The sequence below is a fragment of the Streptopelia decaocto genome (genome assembly GCF_964273445.1).
Source record: "Streptopelia decaocto genome assembly, chromosome: 11".
NCBI classification, from domain to species: domain Eukaryota; kingdom Metazoa; phylum Chordata; class Aves; order Columbiformes; family Columbidae; genus Streptopelia; species Streptopelia decaocto.
In genome coordinates, this window is record NC_138666.1 from 10,535,106 (window position 1) to 10,556,394 (window position 21,289).

Sequence of the window (21,289 nt, forward strand, 5' to 3'; positions counted from 1 at the left end):
ATCACCAGCCCCGGAGAACAATACACAGAATGAAAATGCACCGCAGCCGATCTCGCAGAGCTGTGAATAAATGCGCAGCGTCATGCAAAGGGAACACGTGCTGTGCACCTTAGGCTGGGAGGTTCGCACGTCACCGCAGTGAACTCGCCTGCCCAGCGCCTGTGGGACGCCCAGGTGCCGCAATGCCAGGTTTGCGAAGGCACCCGAATTGTTATCTTTGAATTTTCTTGTCCTAAACGTTGGCTGGCACAGATGAACAAGGTTCGGCCAGCCCTCAGGGCTGCACATCTTTGACAAGATTTTGAAAAGTCCAAATTTTAAGTTGCTTTGGCTACAGATCCCATGTTATTTGTCAAGAGAAATGACTGGGCTCTTAGGTCAGAAGAGAAGGTGATGAAAACAGCTACACATAGAATCTAGATTACAATATGCTTTATTATAAATGCTTTTGATAGCTCTAAGTAGGTGCTTGCAGTGTATCTTTATGCCAGAATTATTTCAACTCAGAAACCACTCTTCAAATAACATCCACCAAAATCTTTGGTACAACAGACCAACACACACATATTCTAATGCAGATGCAAGATAACTTGCATGTGAATGTAGGTATCAGATGCAAAAACTGTTAACTCTCCTGATTCTCCTAAGAAATACTAACCATGAAATGAAAGCAACAGTCTTTGCAAAAGGCATTCAAATAATGACCTGGAAATCTGCATTCCTGAGCAACAGAAAGACAAGATGGACAAGGGAAGTTTCAGGCCATGTACCTTTTATTACTACCTTGTCAATGTTTTTCCTTAAGTGCTTTTTCTCCTGCTTGTATTTACTAAGAAAATTCAGCTCCTGTAATGTCCTTCCAAGCTGGAAGCTACTTGACAACTGGATAATGGGTGAGCTCACCATCCCTGAAATGCCACAAGAGGAATTACCAAGGTTAGAGTGGATTTTCCACCAGGTGACCACAGTTATTAATAGTTGCTGTCGCTCACTGAACCTGCACGGCTACGTACCCCACTGGGTAGAACATGGCTGCATTGAAGCTGCCCCATCCTCCACTATTTCACCAGTTGCTGGGTGCCTGACACAGTGTGCTTGACTTTGAGGTGCTTTTAAAATGTAAAAACAAAATTAAATTTTGCTGAGGTCCTCAGTAAAAACCCAAGGGTAAACCTGGCGTTCATGCTACTGCTAAATAAAGGAGAGCAGAAAAGACCTGCCTTCCATAACCCAACTAAGAAAGATAAAATAATAAAAACAGCAATTCTGTTTCTCTGTATAACCAGTTTCTCTATATTTCTATAAAGTTTCTCTATCACATTTGAGTGTAAATGCTGCAGAATAGGTATGCATCATATTTAACAGCCAGTGCTGGTGAAACAGCATGTTCTCAGTGAGAGCAGAGGGCATTTTGCAGTGTTTTCCTTTTAACCCTAAATCTTCTTTCCCTGTCCTCTTGCGGATCCCCACCATCTCCCCAGGAGGTCAGTAGGAGCTGGTCACTGAACTGTTACTGCTTTCCAGGGGTGCCGTTCCTTGGTGACCTTCAGCGTGTACCGTTTCAGAGCGGGGCAGTGCGTGAGGAACGCTTCCACCACCTCCTGGCTGACCACACAGTAGCAGTGGATCTCCACCAGATTTCTGCACTGCCTGGCCAGATCTACTAGAGAGGAATTTAAGTCCTCTGAGGACGTGGTTTGCAGCATCAGCTTCTTTAAAGTACTGCTGTAGCTCTGGGTGACAAACCTAATCTGATTTACCATGTAGTTATAGGTATTAAGTTGCAGTGTGCTCACAGGTATATTTGGCTTCAGGATCAGAGGTATTTTGCAGGCAGGGACTGTGTGATCAAACTCGAGGTCTACACAGAGTTGAGGATGCTTTTGACTTACAGCAGCCCAGAGCTCTTCTGAGATGACTGGTATATATTTGTCCAGGCGCTCACAGAAAATGTCTAAATGGGTGAAAGCTGCTCTTTCGGGCTTGAGCAGTTCCTGAAATACATCGTCAGACAAACTGGCATAGTAAACCCCCAAGGCTGAGAGTTTGGGACACACTCTGAGAACTTTCCTAATAGTGTCTGGTGCCACATTGCAAACCAGGGTGTGGTTGTTGATGAACAAACTGTGCAAGTTTGGGTTGGCGGTAGCCAAGAGTTCAACAAGCTCACCATCAAGAGTGAAGGGCATTTGTCGAAAATCAATATGCTGAAGATCTATCTGGTTTTCAGTGTCACATATATTCCGTATGCTCTGTAGGATGTCCTGGCCAGAGTAGAAATAGCGGTTCTCCCCGTGGCACACAATGCACAACTGCTGCAGTTCGTGGTTCTGTTTTGCCAGCACATCCAAGATGCGTGTCACATTCTTTCTGTTGACCTCCTTGGACTGGTCAAACACAATCTTCAGGTGTTTGATTTGGCTGAGGAACTGGAGCAGGCTCTGCAGCATGCCTTCCTCATCCTCCAAATCACAGCTGGAAGGGTAAAACACACTCTTGGTCACTGTGAAAGCTGAGCCGAGCAAGCACAGAGCAGATACTCTCCTTTACTGGTGTTTTTACAAACATCAACAGGTACCCTAGATGCTTCTTCTCACTTGGTGTCTGGATAGTCACTATAAGGCCAAACACCGAAGGAGTCGGGAGGTGAGAAAAGTCAGTCCTCAGAAAGACCCATCAGAGAAATGTGTCATGATGCTGACTAGTAACTGTCTCCTGCCATTTTCAAACGGCAACTTAGAGCACCATACTGTAATACTTCCTGTAAAACCCAAATCAGCAGCAGCAATTAAAAAACCCCAGCATGTAACACAATTTTCTTTTATTATATAAAAAGATGGTAGTCATGTAAGATGATATCACACTCAGAAATCAAAATGAATGTCAATAATATCATAGTAGAGTGGTGTAAGTGTTTGGCAGGCACTGGAAACATAATGATCTTGTTACACCTGCAGAGATGATTGGACATTAGAAACCTGCTCCTCTTACCTGATCTCTGTGAAATGCCAAACAGAGCTCGAAGAAACAGCTGTAGCCCACTGCCTGCACACCTGGGAGACTGTGTATCTATCTCGAAGAGAAAGATAATAGAAAATTTGGATGAGGATTTCTTCTGGGATATAATTCCACAGTTCTGGAACCGGAGCAGGCATTTTGCCAATTCAGGCAGATTTAAAAATGGGGAAAACTTCCAAAACTGCAGTTAATTCTCAAAAGTCCCTGTAAAGAGAAAGGGGGGGGGGGGGAAAGACATACATATTAGGAGTTATTTCACAAATCAAACCAATGCAACTGAGTCACAAAGAAGGTTAATATTTCTTCTCAAACATGAAATTTCAACAAATTTTGAAATGCAACACAAAAATGAGGAAAATCTGTTGGCCAATTTTTTTGCACATTTTTTTTCAATCAATCCAGAGAAGCTGGATGATACTTTTCAAGAGTTAAAGATGGCAGATCAAAGCTTTGGGGGGAAAAAAAAAAAAAAAGCCTTTTTCCTGCAGTGAGGTTTCACTACTCTGAGAAATAAAAATGCAAGGGAATGTTCTAGAACTGCTGCACTGGTAGTCAAAAAGCTGAGACAGATTTCTCAAATTGGGCGGGGAGGGAACGTCTTTGCAAGCAGAAGCTCTGTACAGAAAACAGCCTCACATACCCATTTTTTACTGATAGTGAGAGAATGCCTATGGTAGTATAGAACCGGCAGTTTAATTACAGTGGTCCTTCCCTATGATAACATGTGGCAGTTTGAAAAAAAAAAACATTTTATTACAGTGACTCCAGTTCTTAGAAATTGCATTTACACATGTCTGACATAGAAATGGAAAATATATTTTGATTAACCTTTCACGTGAACTATAATGCAAAAGAATAAGCACCCGAGAAGCCTGAGGTTCATAGCATCACACCATTACTGAACTTTTTTATTCACCTTCTTCCAAAATGTGTTTACCCATCTTCTTGATTTCTGCCCAAATAAAACTATCAGCATGATGGATTTTTTTCAACGCTCCCATAAACAAGTGAGGGATTTTTAATTGCAAACTTTCCCCTTCTCAGGTTGGCACTGGAGCATGGGCCAATTCTCCCAATCTCCCTCTGAATTTCATGGCATGCCCTCACGCCCTCTGGCTTTTCAAGCCCCAGGTCTTGGAGTCACAGCGTTATCCCAGCATCAAAGGTTTCATTTAAATGAAAGCCTGCACTTCTAGATATCCTCGAAGCAGGGAAAGGGTTGAAAAACATGAAGCAAGTGCAGAACAGTGATGCAAAAAGCATAACACAGAGAGGAACACAATTGCGCATTTTTCTAGAATATGCTGCTTTGAAGCGTGACTCATTATTTTGAGTGTGAGGCGGCAGTAGCATAGCAGCTATACTATCTTATCTACCATCGTATCGGCGACAACCCCCTTTCCACCCACTGCCAAGCGATACCGTCCTGCTTCCTTCCTGGGAACTCACTATTTTCTCTGACAACCACTTCGACAGCTTGGACTCCGCTCTTCTACTTTTTTTAATAGCTGCTTTTACTACCATATTGTATAATAATACACATTTGTCAAAATGTTATACTGCTCTTTGCCATACATGAAATCTTACGTTTTCATTATATTTTTCATTAAAATACAAGCCCTTGGAGTCATGTGAAAAGGACCTTGAGTCTTTTAGAAAGTTAGAGTGCATTTCTAGCTGTGGTGATTGCTTGGAAAAGCTTAAAAGCATGGCCTGAGAGCAGAAAGGCAGGGAAAATTATCAGTGTTACTTTAAGTAATTGCATGGTTTTGAGTCAGCAAGAAGCACACTCGGGCTTTGGTCCACCTAGGGTGCCTGCCCCGGCGCGGACAGCCAGGTTTGGATAGCCAGGTTTGGATCGGCTGTCTTGAGCCAGCGAGGATCTCCGCGATATATTAACCAGATGATGGAGGAGCTGCCGGGTGCTGTGCTGAGCTGTCAGCTCTCGGCAGAGCAGGCCCCATGGAGCCAGAACAGGGAGCGAGCAGCCGTGGCCCCAACAGGAACAGGCGGTGCCAAACCCGGGCCAGACGCCCAACGCGCCCGGGCCAACTGCCTCTCGCCCCAGCCTGGGGACCCCCCAGCCGTGGCAGCCCGGGGAGGGGCCCAGCGTTACCTCTCAGAGCAGAGCCTCTCGTCCTCCGCGCTCTCCCGGCTGTGGCGCCCAGTGTGAGCTGTGCACCAGAGGGAGGAGCGGAGGAGGAGAGGCGGAAAAATAGCAGCAGAGCTCTGGAAAACAGCAGCTGAGAGTGAGGCGCCTTCCCTGCCCGCGGGTGGGAGCTGGGATGCTGCGCTCTCCTGTATGGGAAGGCACAGATTAATATAATAGCTCCGTCATCCTCCTCCCTCACTGCCTGTGTCCCCCCCCGTTACCCAACACCCTGCTTCCCTACGAGGCCAGGCTTGGGGGGAGCACAGGGCTCCAGAGCCCGTTCTCTCCCCAACCACACACACCATTGAATCCCAACACACAAAATCTTGTGCCGGATGAGCCCCTCTGAGCCGCAGCCTCTCTGAGCCGCAGCCTCTCCCCTCACTGGCATCTTTACTTCCCGAGCGGGAAACAACAGGGTGAAACTCCAAGTGCTTATCAAGCACTTTGATTTCCCCACACGGGAACCTCCCTGAAAGCACAAACTCAGCAAGCATTAGCAGAAGAGAAACTCGGGCCTCAGCTACCCTTTCCTTTTTTACCCCCGCAATAGATGGCAAACAGATTAGCTTCCAGTAGGAAATGTTTACAGGACATGTGTGGTTGATGGTCCCTGTTGTTCCTGCCTGGCTCAGGGAATCAGCACTGCCTCAGGCTTGTTGTTTTGTACAGGAAGGTTGGGATGTCTGGGCTTTTTTAACCCCATTAACCGTTAAATGCATGAACTCATGAGCTTCTTCTTGAACTGTCAGCAAGTAAATGCCTGGTTTTCAGAAGCTCTGGCACCACCAGGCTACTGACCCTGAAGGTCTCCTGGATGTGGCCCAGACCCTTCAAAGGAGAGCACCCAAGAGACCCAGCCTGGATTAATCCCTTCAGGGATTTATTCAATTATGCTTTTCCTTTGCCAAAAAATAGTTTATATTATTAAAATACTGTGGTTGTAAAATACCATTAAATATATAGCCATCTTTATATATGTATATATATAATTTTTTAATAAAGTTTTTCACTTTTGTTTGAAGTTTAGCTCCCCAGAGAGTTGGCACAAACTGACTGTCAAGCCAGAGCAATGGCCACTAGCACATGGCCACAAACTCTGGACCCAAGCCCATACCAGCTTCTCACCAGCTGGGAACAACCATGAGAGCTGCTGTTACCCCTCTGCTTGTGGGAGGACAAATGCAGCCTGGGCAGGAGCCTGCTACTCAAGGTTGAGTGATGGAGACCCAAATCCAGCTCCTCGCTTTGCTTGTCACAAAACCTCTCATGTATTTAAGAAAAGCTGCTTTATTCTCTCTACCTGTCCATTCAGCTTGTCAGAGGAGTACAATGGAGTTAACAGCCTCATCTGCCTCAGAAAAAGGTGGAAGATCATCCAGGAATCACTGCAAGAAGGACTAAACCAGAACGCCTAGCAGAATTCAGCAGCTCTACTGACACCACCATCTTACCTCTCCTGTAGGAGACGTGAGGCCCAGCCCAGGTGTCCTCACCTGTTCACCGTGCTCAGTATCACGCTGCTCTGCTCTCGCTAAGCAAGGTCCCAGAGGTCTCCTCCACCAGCACTGCTCTCACAAATGGTGCCTGACTCCCTGCTCATTTCTTTTGGGAGCTTTCCTCCTTCGCTTACCACACTCTTGGACGGCAACGACCGTCGAACCTGATGGATTTGCCTGGAGAAAGAAACTCTACATCATTAACATAAAATCATAGAATAGTTCGGGTTGGAAGGTAAATGTCATCTAGTTCAATCTCCCTGCAATGAGCAGGGACATCTTCAACTAGATGAAGTTGCTCAGAGCCCCGTCCACCCTTGGATGTCTCCAGGGATGGGGCATCCCCCACCTCTCTGGGCAACCCTCTTCCCTCCTGAGCAAACAGACTCCCCTGGATGCTGTTACAGATGCTGCGGTTACTGTGTTCCACAATCAACTTATCCTGGGAAACCCTTTCATTATGAGCTCCAGGGAAGGGAGGGTGTAAGATCTGAACTTCCTCCACTGCTCAGCAACTATTAACCCAACCAATCTTCATTTTCACCCTTGTTAGCAGCGTCATAGGGCAAAGCTGAGGAGTGCCGGCAGTGACCCACCAGCTTTGCGGTGCCATCATCCACAAACTACGCAAGGGGTTCAAGCAACCCCGCTTTCCTCCATCCCTACCAGACCAGGGATGCACACCAGTCCCAGCCGGTGGGGAGCTCTTCAGGTTTCCAAACAGAATAATTTCTGACCATCTTACCTATCCTCACCTACATGAGCGACCAAGTGACCGAAGCTGTGTGGGCATTCAGCTGCCGCCGGAGCCACCAGCCGGGTTGCGGTGCGGAGACCTGGAGGTGTCAAGGTGCGGCACGAACCGCTCAGGCCTCCGCAAGCAGCACTTTCTGCTGGCCTTGCCGCTGGTTTCGATGTGAGTAACGTGGGCTGAAATCCAGCTCTCGGGGCTGGATTTTGGTGGCAGTATGACAAAACCAGAAGACATTCACGGAAAGCGGAGGACCCCTGGCATTCCAATGGATGTTTTGTTTTGTTCTGTTGCTTTTCCGTTACCCCGCCGCGCCCGCACACGGCCCGGTTCCGCAGCGGGGCCCGCCCGGCCCGGCCCGGCGGAGCAGCGGGCGGTGCCGCGCAGAGGCGGAAGCGGCGGCGCCGAGGCCGGGCGGCGGCGGTGGCAGAAGGTAAAAGCCGCCCGGAGCCGCTGGAGGGGCCCGGGGCTGCCGGGGCGGGGGGCCGGGGGCGCGGGGAAGCCGCGGGGCGTCGGGCCCTGCGGGCGGCGGGCGCCGCGGGCCGTGCCGGGCGCGGTCGGGCTGGCGGGGCGCTCCCCGGCCCCCCCCGGTGCTGCCCCGCTCGCTGGACGGCGGTGCCGGGACGGGTCCGCACACAGCGGTGTTTGAGCCAGTAGGGACATGCAGGCACCGGGGAAAAGGTGGTGGCACCACCGGCGGTGCCCAGGGCTAGTGGCTGCTGCGGCCTCGCTGCCCCAGCTCTTCTTTAAAAGAGTCCCCTTCCTGTTACAGGAAGGCAGCCGCCTGACGTTGAGAGTGCTGAAACCCTGTCCCAGGGTGCCCAGAGAGGTGGTGGATGAACCATCCCTGGAGACATCCCAGGCCAGGCTGGACGGGGCTCTGAGCAACCTGAGCTGGTGAAGATGTCCCTGCTCATGGCAGGGGTGGCACCGGATGAGCTTTGAAGGTCCCTTCCAACTCAAACATTATTCTTTCTATTCTATTCTATTCTATTCTATTCTATTCTATTCTATTCTATTCTATTCTATTCTATTCTATTCTATTCTATTCTATTCTATTCTATTCTATTCTATTCTATTCTATTCTATTCTACTTGCTGTGATAACACCAGAGCGGCACAACAGCAAAGGGCTCCTTACCTGAGTTTTTCCAAGCCTGGTGTAACTTTCCAGACTCCCCAGCACTGCTGAGTCAAACCAGGCAGTTGCTGAGGAGCAAGAGCATGGTCTGTGTGGGGAAGGGGTGCAGGGGCAGCAGGATCTGTGCTGCTGTGACAGGACCAGGATGAAACAGGTTCCTTGTACTTCATGTGCCTCTGGGCTGGTAGGGAGCTCTCTGGCATTTGCACTGCAAAAGGTAATTTTTTCCGTGTGTTAAATCTTTTAAATATTCCACATCTGTAGTTTCCTAAGATGTTACTCAGTTTTCTGTTACCCTTCTGCGAAATGCTAGGAGATGGGTGCCCAGATCCCAAACTTCATGATGTTTGGAGGCTCAGACCAGACCTGGACTTTGCAGCAGCAACACATCCTCCTTTTCTTTATGAGATGCTTTTCTAAAAGGCCTGTGTGACATGGGAATTCCTGGCCTGGAAACACTCAGCATCCCACAGGCACTCCTGGAACTCCTGAATTTCCTTTTGAATTTTAAGATTCACTGGTTATTTCCTGTATTTTCTGAACAAGCAAAAGACTCTGTGCTTGGGACAGTTTAAGGATATAGTAAGGAAACAGGATGAGCCATACATCCCAGTGTTCTGTTTGACGTGCTACCAGGGATGGAAATGGTTCCCAGCCCCAGCTACCACCTGGAGGACAGTCTGTCCATGGGAGGTCATCCTCAGTCTGGCAGCCCCTAATGACAAAAGACCTTCACACCCACAAGCTAAAGGACATCTGAGCAGAAGGGACAGTGATGTAGCCAGTAGTTACACTGTCAGGCCAGTGCTTGGCAGCCAAGGGAAGGCTGTTGGGATTGAGCAACAGGGCAGAAAGCAGGAAGGAAGGGATGTCTGCAGGGAAGCAACTGATCATGGGACAGAGGTGCAAGCAAGCAGTCAGAGAGAGGGGGAAGGACTTGGGGCCAGGGCTGAGCAAAAAGCCCCACACTACTTGTCACCATGATGGGATGGCAAGACTAGCTCTGAGCGCTGCTCTCTGTGGCTTCAGGGGGCTTGCAGTGACCAGCTTGTGGACACGCTTAGGTGGTTTGTGTACACACCAGGAAGGAGAGGTGGCCATGCCTGTCTCTGGGCTGTCAGAGAAGTGCTCTTCAGCTGTTGCACCTCAATCTGGCATTGCCCAATCTAGTCGTTTTTCCATTCCAGGTATCCTATTAGCCTGGGAGGTGTTGTGGTTTGTCTTTGCCTTGGGAGCAGAGTTGGGTGCAGCTGCATTCGACGGGTTGCATTAGCTGGCCAGCAAGGAACAGGCATGATGAGAATGTAGAGATGGATGTGCCATCTTCTAGGTGCGTTGCTGCAAGAGGTGAACAGTGGGAGGAGAATAATAAATGAGCAAAGAGATAGCCCAGAGTGTCCTGCTACATGAGCCCTGGGCTCTGCAACACGTCCTTTAGTGAGGACAATCAGGGGACCAGGACCTTGGGCAAAATGCCTCTGCCTGCAACAAGGCTTCAGTCTCTGTGAACGTGCCAGAACCAGGACTGCTGAGTGCTCCCTGGGGCGCCCCATTATGAGTCTTGCCTTGGCTGTCAGAGGCACAAGGACTCAAACTCTTTACTTCAGAGTCTCTTTAAACTGTAAAATTAATGGACTCCGCTGGAAAACTAATGCAGAGCTTTGTGAGTTGCTGAGTCTTGAGGTTATCATGTCCCACTGTGCTGTGCTTTACAGAATAACTAAACTCCTTAATGGTTACACTTGCTTTAACAACTCACCACCTCATCTAGGAAATAGGGGTAAATCCCCATAATCCCATCATGCTTGTGGTTAGTGGTTGCTCTAAACACTCACCTGGCATCAGGCCATTTTCCCTCTGGTCTCTCAGCTCACCTGTGTGATTTCGCAGAGTGCTGAAGATGGCAGGCAGCTGCCCTCCTTGGATCGGCAGTGCTTATCTCTTCCTCCAGTCCACGTGCAAGACCATCGTTCTGCCATCTCTCTACGAAAGCTCCCAGAAGAAACCTAGTGTGTTCAAGGCGCTGATGCTGGCATTAGCAGGTACCCATCCTCTCTGATATCTTGGCACACTGTCTCATCTCTTCGTGCAAAGCCGTGCCTTTCTTTAACCTCATGCTCCTGAGTAAGGAAAGCTGGTGTTCACTGTGTTTAGGAAAGACAGTAAAGTAGAGCAAGTTCACCAGAGGTGCTCCAAGATGCTTGAGGGCTGGAGCACTTGTCGTGTGAGGAGAGGCTGAGGGAGCTGGACCTGTTCAGCCTGGAGAAGAGAAGGTTTGGTGGGACATGCTAACAGCCTGCCAGTGCCTATGGGGAAGGGGAGATGGAGCCACACTTTGCAGTGGTGCATGGGGAATGGGAGACAACTGGCATAAATTGAAACAAGAGGTAGACACCAAACATAAGGACAAACATTTTTCCAATGAGGACAGTCAAACAGTTGTCCAGAGTGAGTGTGTATTCTCTGTCCTTGGAGGTTTTCAAAGCAGGATTGGATAAAGCCCTGAGCAACTTGGTCTGACCTCAGAGCTGACCCTGCTTTGCATAGGAGGTTGGGCTAGAGACTTCCTGGGCTTCCTTCCAACTTGAACTTTCCTACGAGTTGTCCTTCTTTATGAGTGTTTGTTTAAACCCATTTATGTAAGAGAGGGAGATATTGCAACTGCTATGAAAGGAGATTTAATTTCTGTCTTTATGCCACCACAGAAACACGATTTCTACTTTGAGAAGCCGATTTTTAAAATGAGTGATACCCAGTGTAAATTATTTTCTGAATAACTACATTAGCTTCAACTGTATTTAACACTATTCGTATCAGAAAAAGACTTGAGGTGCAAATGGCTTTAAAACTATGTTTCTCTACCCAACTTTGCACCAGTCTGACTGCAGAATAATAGTAATTTGAAAAGCTTATAATATTTACCTAGAATGACTCTCATGGTATTCTTTACCTGTCATACAGCTGAACCTATATACAATATAACTTGGCCTGTGTAACTATGCTGTAATTTCTTCTGGTAATCATCAGTCTAACGAAGTCAGCTAGTTTATCCAGTACAGGTCTGCTCATCTTGCAGCTCAATCCAAAGATGTGAAGCAGCAGGAAGCCCAACACAGTTGTCCAGTTAGGCTCGATTTATGTGTGTTTTGTGTCACTGGAATGTGAATCCACTCACGCATTTAAAGGAAAGCCCACAAACCCACTAAATCCTACCATGCTTATTCAGACCTAAAAAGGACATGAAATCTGAAGCCGTCTGAAGTTCCGTGAAGAAATGTGTGCAAAGTCCTCTCTTCTGAGGTAGCTATAAAGCTGCGTCATACACCAGTCTGTGTGCAGACATTTCCATGCTTGTGTAGCTTTTCCTTCCCCAGCCCTTCTACCTTCTTAAGGAACCTCTTGTTTTTAACCAGCACTCACAAAAAACGAAGCATGAAGGAAGCAATAAAAATACTTTTCTTGTCAGCCAGGGTGAATTAAAATGCCACTTTTAGGTACCTAGCCCCCTGTCCCAGTTACACATAAGGACAAACTAGACTTTCTGATGCAGCCAGGGCTCAGTAAACCCTGTAAGGCCACTGTTAGATCACATACTTTTAAATGCCAAGTCACCTGTCCTGCCTAATGGGGAGCACACAAGTCTGCTTTGCCTTAGGATTCTTGGGATGTCTAAATAATACGTGGTTTAGAAATACCCGATGTAGCGCCAGTCTGAGCTGGCACCTCCATCTAGCCCTGTGAAATGACAGGCCAAGAGGTTAATTTGGGTCTGCAAGCAGTACAGGCAGCCTCCCACAGGCCTCTGCTGCAAAAAAGAAAAAAACCACATATTCTGAACTGTCATCATCAGCATATAAAATCCCTGTGGAGACAAGGTCGATGTGCACAGCTAATCAAAATTAAATTTTGCTGGGAGGAGGAAGAATGAAAGCCTGACCAATTTCTGTTGTTCATGTCGCTCGTGCTCCCCCCACACTAACATTAGGAGGTACATCCCTGACTTCCCCTTGCTTAAATTTTACCATTAATTAATTCTCTGTGCAAAAAAGCTTAACAAGTCAAGTCCCAGTCTCAAGCATCCTCATTTTCTGTGGCTGGAACTATCATTTGCCATTTGTGAGATGTGTTGAAGGCTCTGAGCCAGCCAAATGGTACTTCTGGGCATGAGGTGGAGAGGAAACGCTGTGTCTCTTTCTGGGACCTTCATCACTGCTTAAAACTCCAGTCCCAAGGACTGAAGTCTGACTGAGCACTGAGCTGAACTATACACTTTCATCTGTAAAACTTCCCTGTGCTATTGGTTTAGTGTAGCCATTTCTGTCCTGGAAATGGAACCTCAAACTTAAAGCCTCCACTAATAAACCATGTTAGAATAACTACCTGGGCTGTAGTACCATATGGCTTCCATATTTCATGAGGATTGATGATGGCAGGGCAGCAAAAACTTAATCCTTTCCTCTTGGTTTTACATACAGGTTTTTCATTCCAGAGGACTTTATCAGAGAGAGAAGAGAATTCATAAGCTGCTCCATTGCAGGCTTAGTGGTGGATGGGAGTGGGTCTGGGCTGTCTGTCTCATACCTGGATAGTGACTCTGCTCACTTCTCCCTGCCAGACTCCACCGGCAGCATGAATGGTGCGGAAATACTCAAAGTGCACTGCAGCCACCCGCACCTGATCGTCCAGCTCAAGTTCCTCAAGCAGGAGAACTGCCGCCGGTTCCTGCGGAGTTACCGGGAAGGAGCGCTCCAGGAGTCCCTCCAGAATCACCTCCAGCTCTCTTTGGCCACAACCACGGTGTCTCTTGAAACGGAGCTGAAGGCTGGCAACGAGCACCTCGACAAGATGCTGAAGGATGAGGATCGCTGCCTGGAGTGCATCTACAGAGAAAAGGTGAATGAGAGCGGGAGGGGGCTGGGCAGCAATGAGGAGCGGTAGCACGGGACTCGGGAAGGTGGGTGCAAATCTCGCTGTGCTGCAGCATGCTGGGTTGTTGACTTCTCCATCCTTCAGTTCTCAACCATAATATGGAGAAACAGCTCTTCCCTTGCTCACAAAAGAGCTGTGCACTTTTCTAGAAGGGCAATAGAGTTACCTAAAACAGCCTACAGAGATTCTGCTAAATCACTACGATTTCTCTATAAAACAATTAGTATGAGTGTTACCACTGCCAAGAGGAGGAATTATAGAAGGTGCAGTGGAGTTGAGGTGTTCCTCAACACACCTGTGAGGCAGGCAGAGAGGACAGCAGTCCTGTGTGGAACCATTGCTGCTCAGCACCTTCCTCCCCTGCCTCGCACGCCACCTCCGCAGAGAGCAGCAACAGTACCTGCACCCAGAAATGAGCCTGAGTGCAAACGCTCTGCACATTATACCAACAATGTGTGACAGGGTGGAGACACACAGCATCTGCTGCCAGCGGGAGTAGGCGGCCCTTGTGAAGGCAAAGTCTCTCAGAGGTGATACCTCATGTCTAGCTCATCACACACTTTGGCACTGGCATTCTAACCCTGCTAGCAAGAACAGGGAGATCTTGTCATCTCACCACAAAACCAAGGCATTTGACATGACTAAACTCATTGCCTTTCTTTCCTCTTTCATTCATTCCACCTGGAACTAGCAATACCTTATAGCTCTGGCTCCCTCTAGATAGTCCTGAGAAACAGATAGTAACCATCTACTCAGGAAGATTAGGCACAAGAGCATCTATTGCCAGGTTGCTTTTCTGCAAGCACAGAGAATGAAATGCAAGCCTTATCCCATACCCTGTCAGCTTCTGCTTGCTGCTCCCTCCCTCTGCTGAACTAGCTGACTGGACAACAGAGATGGGCTTAGTTCCCCAAAACTGACTCAGTCTGACCTCTGCTTCACAGTGCAACAGTCAGAGAGGTGACACTGGGCACAACCGCCAGTGCCTGGGGACAGTGCTTGGTCCCAGCCTGCTGAATGTGAGCTAAACACTAGACTGAGTCAGAGCACTTGCCAGGTTTGAGTCTTCACATGTGTTTTGTGTTCTTTACTCCTTTTCTTATTACCTGCTTTTTAGAGGTCAGACTAGTTTTCTCTTGGTTAGTGAGAAAAAATGCCTTGGAGAAGATCCAAAAATAGCAAAACTTAGGGAAAGAAGGGGCAGAGAGAGAAGGGGGGGTAGCAGGAGCTGCCTGCTTTGGTGGCCATGAGCTGTTGGATCAAGCCACCCCATTCTGTGGGTCTGACCCTCACGTGGAGCAAGTCAGAGAAGCCACACAGTGCACCTGAATTCTTGCAGAGGGCTGCTGAAAGTAAATGTGGACTAGTAGCAGTTTTGTGCAACTTGTAAGCACTCACTGCTGCACGTGAGAAACCCAGGAGAGGGAGTTTGCCTGTTTCATACCACATTACAGATTCATATTCACAGATTTACTGCCAGAACTCCATTAGACTATCTCATTTGATCAGTTTACAACTCAGGCTATAGTTATTCTCATTGCTCTTCTCTCAACACCATCATCTTTAGCTGCACCTTGCAGCTGAGCATCTACAGCTTTGTGAGAAGGTGAAGCTGTCAGGAATCACTGATGCTGTTTGCGTTACAGCCTGACCGCCTGCGGGACGAAGAAATCACAGAGCTGGAGGAATGCCTCAAGAGCCTGATTGTCCACGAGAGCATCAACAACAATGTTGCTGTAAAAGACTGCGCATCTCTGAACTCCCCATCTCTACCTCTTCCTTCTCCAGGCAGCTCCCTTTCCCCACAAGTCACCTTCGTCTTTCAGGGACAACAGTTCGGTGAGTACCTGGAACTGACCAAGAGAGCCCTTGGTCCTCCTTGCCTCAAAACCTGAAAGGGAAGGTTAACGTGACTACATATTGGGGTCTACCTCAGCTAAATCAAGGATTTCCCAGCATTCTGTAAGGAAGGAATTATAATTGTCCTAAGATATTGCCAAACTGCTTCAGATCAGGCCTCAACTTGTTTCCTTTCTGGGGTGGCACAGAACCAGATGCTCCAGAGCCTGTGTCATTTCCATGTTCCTCACATATTAAAACTTCTTAATACCAAAAGGAAGAATACAGTCTTCAGTGCTAAAGAGCCAAGGAGAGAGAACTCCTGTCTGTGTTTCAGTATTTTGAGGATGCTCAGGTAGGAAATAGGCGACTTGGTCAGAAGTTGTTTTCAAAAGGCTGAAACAAATAAAAAGGATGACCATGAGGGAAAAAATAATAATAAAAAAGGCATTGCCAGGCTTGCAGGGTCGGGGGCAAGCTCTGGTGTGGTGGGAGGATTTCAGAGCTGTGTGTACAGCACCTGCCCATGGTGGGACAGTCCTTTAGCTTCACTGCTCTTGCACTTCTGCTCCAAACTCACGGTCCTGCCCTGGTGGTAAAACACCGGAGGACAAGCAGACCAGCTCTACAGCAGTTCAATAATGTTCTGTGGACCCTAAACAGATTCCCTGTTCCACAGAATAATGAGCAAACCTTATACGCTGCATCACAGCAGCCACAAAACCCCTGTGTTTTACCTGCCCTCTCTCCCTTTCAGCCAACAGAACGCTCACCCCAGACGACCACCAGAAATTCGCCAAGCTCGTGTCCAAGAAATGGAAGCAAGTGGGTCGCTCTTTGCAGAAGAACTGCCGGGCCCTGCGTGATCCTGTCATTGATAACCTGGCCCTCGAATATGACCGAGAGGGACTATATGAACAAGCCTATCAGATGCTTCTCAGATTTATCCACTCGGAGGGGAAGAAGGCCACAATAGCGCGGCTGATTGCAGCCCTGGAAGAAAATAGTCTCATCAGCTTGGCTGAGGAGCTCTTGGGCCTCCATTCCAACGAGGACTGCTCCTAGAGCGCGAAGGGCAGTGGCATTGCAAAGGGCTTTCTTGCTTTAGCTAGTGTGTGAGACTGCTGCCAGCATCTGGGAATGGAAAGTCCTGAGAATCACTGCAGGTTTCCGTGTAGATAGGAATGCCGAGGGGAGAGGTTCTGCACTTGCAGAAGCCGACACAGACCTCTGACGTTCCTGATATTGTTCTCTTGCCAGACATCAACGTTACTTTCCCAGGAACTGGTGAGAGAGGCTTTCACCCTGACTTCTTTCAGGACTGAAATGCCCCAGGGAAGCAGCCAGACAGTCATAGAGCCATAGGGGAGGGTGGGGGAGAGGAGGAAAGCAAGGAAGGTGTCTCGGACAATTTCTCTGGGAAGCAGATGCCGCCACTGTTTCTCAAACTGTGGCCCAGGGCCATCACCTGCAGAGCTGCAGTATATATTTTTATATTGATGACATTTATGCCCTCAGGCATGACATCAAGCAAAGGCAGAGGGGAAATTAAGGAAAAGTCAGTTTTATATTATTTTCCTTCATTCTTCAAATGAGGAACATCTGTGGCAAGTGCCTCTGTCTTGCCCTGCCCTAGGATAGCTCCTTCCCACCTCTCACCAACTGAAAGTTTCCCTTTTACCTGGGACAGTCACAGTCCTCCACAGAGCACAAGATTGCTGTTGTAGAACCAATTCCACACACTGAACAAGCAATATGGACAAACACAAATTCAGAGAATGATTCCCAACTCTTTCTGGACCATGGTGGGCAACAGTATATTGACTACATTGCGCTTAGCTCTTTCCCACCAACCCCAGGGAGCCTGCATCTTTGGAAAGCAAAACACAGTGCTGGAAGGAAAAGAAACAGTCTCCTAGTCAGCGGATTACCTGTGGAGTGCAGATTGGAACTGCTGCTCTAAGGGCTGTCGCAGCATCAAATCCCATCCTGATCCCAGCCCATGGTGCTGAGCGATCACCTGGGACCAGCCAGCTGCTAATTAGCGCCTTCGCTGTTTTCGGAACCGCCTGCCGAGCCCACCAGAGGGGACAGCTCACGCCATCGTGTCTCACGAGAGTCGGGATTTGCACAGAGCCTTTCCCTGGCGGCGTTGTCACTGGGCGACAATTGGGCATTGGCTGCTGTGCCTGGATTTACCTGCCCTGACTTTGAGGGTTTAAAATGGCTGAAAGGACAAAGCAGCCAAAGCCCAGGGCTGACTCGGGCTTCCAGTTCCAGTGGGAGAAGCTGACTTTCCTGGTGTGGTTGATGCAGGCTGCAGCAGAGCAGAGTTTACACCTTTGCCTGTAACAAAGCAACAAGTATCTCACATGACACAGGTCCCATGAAGCACAACAGCAGCTTGATTACCTTTGACATGTTCCCTGTGCTTTCCTGATATATTTTTTACTTCCTTTTTCATGAATTCTGTCCCTCTTTGCCCTTCCTTTCTGTGGGAATAGCCAGTGGGCCTTATTTCTGATGCAGAGGGCAGCTCTGCCAGCACATGTAAAACCCATGTGTGCACAGAAGTGTTGGGCCCCTGGCTGTCATGGTGGGACCGGCTTTCAGACAGGCAAGCCCTGATCGCCTTTTAAACCAGAACTCCCCTCTTAATCCTTCCTGGAGTCAAAGCTGTAGTTCGGTAAGGAGGGATGCAACGTGAGATTCGGTTTTGGGCTCAGGACCGAGCTCCTGGGGCTGGTGCCGCTACCTTGGATTCTGCCAAAACACATGCCGTGAGCATCAGCTACCTGAAGGCCCAGATGAGGAGGATTTTGGTGACCAGCTTCTCCCCAGCTGGGGTCCATACGCCTCAGATGTGCTGAGCATCACGTTCCGCAGCATAAACCTGTGGAACCTGGCTTCCTTCTGTAGCTTTTTAATCCCCAAAGTTATGTACACAGTGTGGAAAGGAAATGGAGGGGTCAGAGATGGGGAGAATGTCGTCAGGGTGTGAGTGAATCTATTGCTGTCTTGCGCCTTGGTTTCAAAGGAAGCAGAACTTCATGCAGGCACCATCTCTACAAAGGCTGTGGCTCCATGACCTGTTATTAAGCCATTCTGTGTCACTGCTCTTGCGGTCTCATCTCCCCCGTTCCTGCTCAATGTCCTACCCGCTCACAGTAGTACCAGTGCTCTTCCCAAAATTAAGCAATTATCTCTCTGACAGTTTTGCTTTTGGGACCAGCATGGTGATGCTGATCTTAGTTAGTTTAGGCAGCTGTGGAACCATACCTCAAAGCATTTAGCTTTCCTGCCAGATCCCAACTAGGAAACGGTGTTTGGCAGCAACCCACCTGACAAATGGTATTGAGAACAAAACAAAACAAAAAAATACAAAACAAACCAAACAAAACTACATCAGAAGCTTGAAAATTACTTTAACAGCAAGAGGGTTTGCTCTTAACTTTGCAAAAAAAGACTTTAGTAAACAAAGTGATATGCATAGCCTGCTGTCCCATTTCTAATGAGTATTTCCAAGCTCTCAGACTAGCTATTCACATGCACAACTTTCATATACAGTTATAAGGCAGCCACTGAGTAGTGAGAGCTGCTGGCTTTTATAGCATCTGTTAATGCTCAAAATGAGAAAGGCTTATTATTCAGCATCCACTTCAAGTCAAAAAAACTTTTTGCTGCTATTACTGTATTACAGGGGACTAAGCATGAATGCTTTTTTTCTTAATGCAAACCTTGTGCATTTAATTCCTCTGCCAGCAATTGGCATATGTGTTTCCTCTTACTCACAGATTCCTTCTCAAAAGTGCCATTAAGTGCTGGAGCTCCTGGCAAACTTTCTGGAATATCATCATCTTTAACAGCATTCACAGGTGCCTTCATTGCAGAGACTCAAAGAAAAAGGGTTTTCCAGTGCTATTGCATGGTGGAATTGTGTTGAGCAATTGTGTGATTAACTAGATTGAGTACACAACATCATTTGCATTGATTTGGCAGTTGACTGGGGCTTGACCATGAATTTACTCCTGTTTTATGCAGAAGATTTTACAGCAGTTTTATACTGGTGTGCAAAGACAAAGGAACTCATATCCCACAGGTAAAGAAGCAGCACTCACAAAGGAAAAACAACATTAGCGGAGATTTGTTTAAGAACTTAGAGGTGTGTATTTGCCTGGGATAGTAATATAATGCGTAGAACTGAAGAAAGAGCTGGATGTTGGGGGTTCTTGCTGGTACCCCAGAAACTCAGCACTATGTGCCAGACCAAGGGCTACAATTGTATAATCACAGAATAGTTCGTGTTGGAAGGGACCTTCACAGCTCACCCAGTGCCACCCCTGCCATGAGCAGGGACATCTTCACCAGATCAGGCTGCTCAGAGCCCCGTCCAGCCTGGCCTGGGATGTCTCCAGGGATGGTTCATCCACCACCTCTCTGGGCAACCTGGGCCAGTGTTTCACCACCCTCAGTGTAAAACAATGAGTGACTGCTTGGCTGTCACACTGTTGGAAGAGGAGCATGTTGGTGCTTTCTTCCTTGCCTGTGCAAAGTTTGTTGCACAGATACTGCACCTACTCAGATGCCAGACACGCAAGCGACACTCCCTTACTACTATTTATACCGATTAGCTCATGTCTAGTGTAGGAGATAAGCCATGGGCAGTGCTGCTGCTGCTAAATTTGGCCTTGTCCCATAACAGCTCTTCTCTATGTATGAGATATGTCTGGAAAAAAAAAAATTCTGGGGTTGTGGTGGTGGTGGTTCAGAGTCAAACATGCAGCAAAACAGCACACAATAACACAATATTGAAAGCAAATGAAGATACCAATCAGTTGCATATAAAAAAAAATGAAATAGACAAAGTATAAACCAAACAGCAGAAACCAGGCCAAAACACGCTCACAGGAAAGGAGCCAGGAGGGCTTTTTTGTGGTACAGATTGTTTTTGTAGTTTTAGCAATGTTTCAGATTCAAAGGAGGCTCCTTGCAGTCTGCCGGAAGGAACAGAAGATCCATCCAAAGGAGAATTTGGATGATTTGTTTTGGCACCGCTGAGCTGCAGCGTTTGAAAGGATAATAACAAAGAGGAGAGTGCAAGTGAACATGCTTACCAGATACACTTCGATGTGATGCAACTGCTAGAAGTAAACCTGACAGTGTACCCTGGTATAAAATTGTCATGAAGGAAAATCATCAAACTGCCCTGGAGGGCAGAGTCAGTGAGAGGCTGACATTAGCCCTCTTGGTGCTTTTTAAAAATACACCATAGATTAATTTGTCTGGTGAAGATGATGATGGACCATCACAGCAGATAGAAAATACGCTCTCTTCTAGCAGCTCCACTTCTCAAATGCCGCAGCTGCTCACAGTGGATCAGTCTGTCAGGTGGAGCGTGTACATGGCTCAAAAATAAGGAAAAGGTTCAGCAGTATGGATTGGAAGTGCTTAAAAATCATGAGCTGGACCTTAAAGAAATAATTACATCTCTTGCAGATTTTCATAGCAAGTCAAATTAAAAATTACTGTCAGTTCACAGGAACACTTTCCAGGTTTCTATTTTCAGCTTCAGCCCTACCATTGAAGACCTGGATATCCAGGTTATTTTTAATGCAAAACGGGGCGCTATTCTCATAGCACGGCAGGTTACAGAGCTTTATGAAAAAAAAAAGAGAACCTCCAAGTCAAACAGTTTGCTGGAGTTTCATAGCTGGGAAGTCTCAGATCTGCATCCGTTTCAAAATTTGGGGGAAGCTGAGGCAGAAAATAGAATACACTTTGCACCACTGTCAAGATGTGCCAAACATAAGGCCAAAAAAATTGCGTAGGCTTAGAGCTGAGGGAAACTACTTGTTCAGAGAAGACATTGGTGATCGGTGTGGACGCTGCCAGACAAAGGTCTTTTTCTCAGTATGAGGTAATTGTGGGGTTTTTCCTTACCTGTTAATCTTGTCGTTCATT

The 21,289-nt window shown here is 47.6% G+C and overlaps 2 protein-coding genes across 9 annotated transcripts; one reads left to right on the forward strand and one right to left on the reverse strand.

Annotated features, from left to right (window-relative positions):
* Window positions 1-423: 423 nt before the first annotated feature.
* FBXL8 (F-box and leucine rich repeat protein 8) lies at window positions 424-7,550 on the reverse strand. Of its 7 annotated transcripts, none has more exons than XM_082063193.1 (4): window positions 7,425-7,550; window positions 6,625-6,846; window positions 2,992-3,222; window positions 424-2,475 (listed from the first exon to the last, which is right to left on the reverse strand). In XM_082063193.1, exons 3-4 carry the CDS (start codon window positions 3,153-3,155, stop codon window positions 1,500-1,502), a joined length of 1,140 nt encoding a protein of 379 aa, XP_081919319.1. In that variant the 5' UTR covers window positions 3,156-3,222; window positions 6,625-6,846; window positions 7,425-7,550; the 3' UTR covers window positions 424-1,499. The 7 variants fall into 7 exon arrangements, with proteins under 7 accessions (XP_081919319.1, XP_081919324.1, XP_081919320.1 ...); XM_082063198.1 differs by having other exon boundaries at window positions 2,992-3,069; window positions 6,667-6,846; window positions 7,415-7,547; XM_082063194.1 differs by having other exon boundaries at window positions 6,667-6,846; window positions 7,415-7,547.
* Window positions 7,475-18,195, forward strand: TRADD (TNFRSF1A associated via death domain). Of its 2 annotated transcripts, none has more exons than XM_082063200.1 (5): window positions 7,475-7,585; window positions 10,451-10,602; window positions 13,176-13,453; window positions 15,136-15,328; window positions 16,086-18,195. In XM_082063200.1, the coding sequence occupies exons 2-5, from the start codon at window positions 10,461-10,463 to the stop codon at window positions 16,391-16,393; spliced, it is 921 nt and encodes a 306-aa protein (XP_081919326.1). In that variant the 5' UTR covers window positions 7,475-7,585; window positions 10,451-10,460; the 3' UTR covers window positions 16,394-18,195. The 2 variants fall into 2 exon arrangements, with proteins under 2 accessions (XP_081919326.1, XP_081919325.1); XM_082063199.1 differs by lacking the exon at window positions 7,475-7,585 and adding an exon at window positions 7,662-7,853.
* The last annotated feature ends 3,094 nt before the right edge of the window (window positions 18,196-21,289 follow it).

Coding starts and splice junctions, on each gene's coding strand:
- FBXL8 (XM_082063193.1), bottom strand. CDS start 3,155: ATGCCTGCTCCGGTTCCAGAACTGTGGAATTATATCCCAGAAGAAATC. Junction 2,476..2,991: donor TGGCATTTCACAGAGATCAG/GTAAGAGGAGCA, acceptor TTACCCTTCCAG/CTGTGATTTGGAGGATGAGG.
- TRADD (XM_082063199.1), top strand. CDS start 7,693: ATGTTTTGTTTTGTTCTGTTGCTTTTCCGTTACCCCGCCGCGCCCGCA. Junction 7,854..10,450: donor GGCGGCGGCGGTGGCAGAAG/GTAAAAGCCGCC, acceptor GTGATTTCGCAG/AGTGCTGAAGATGGCAGGCA. Junction 13,454..15,135: donor AGTGCATCTACAGAGAAAAG/GTGAATGAGAGC, acceptor TTTGCGTTACAG/CCTGACCGCCTGCGGGACGA.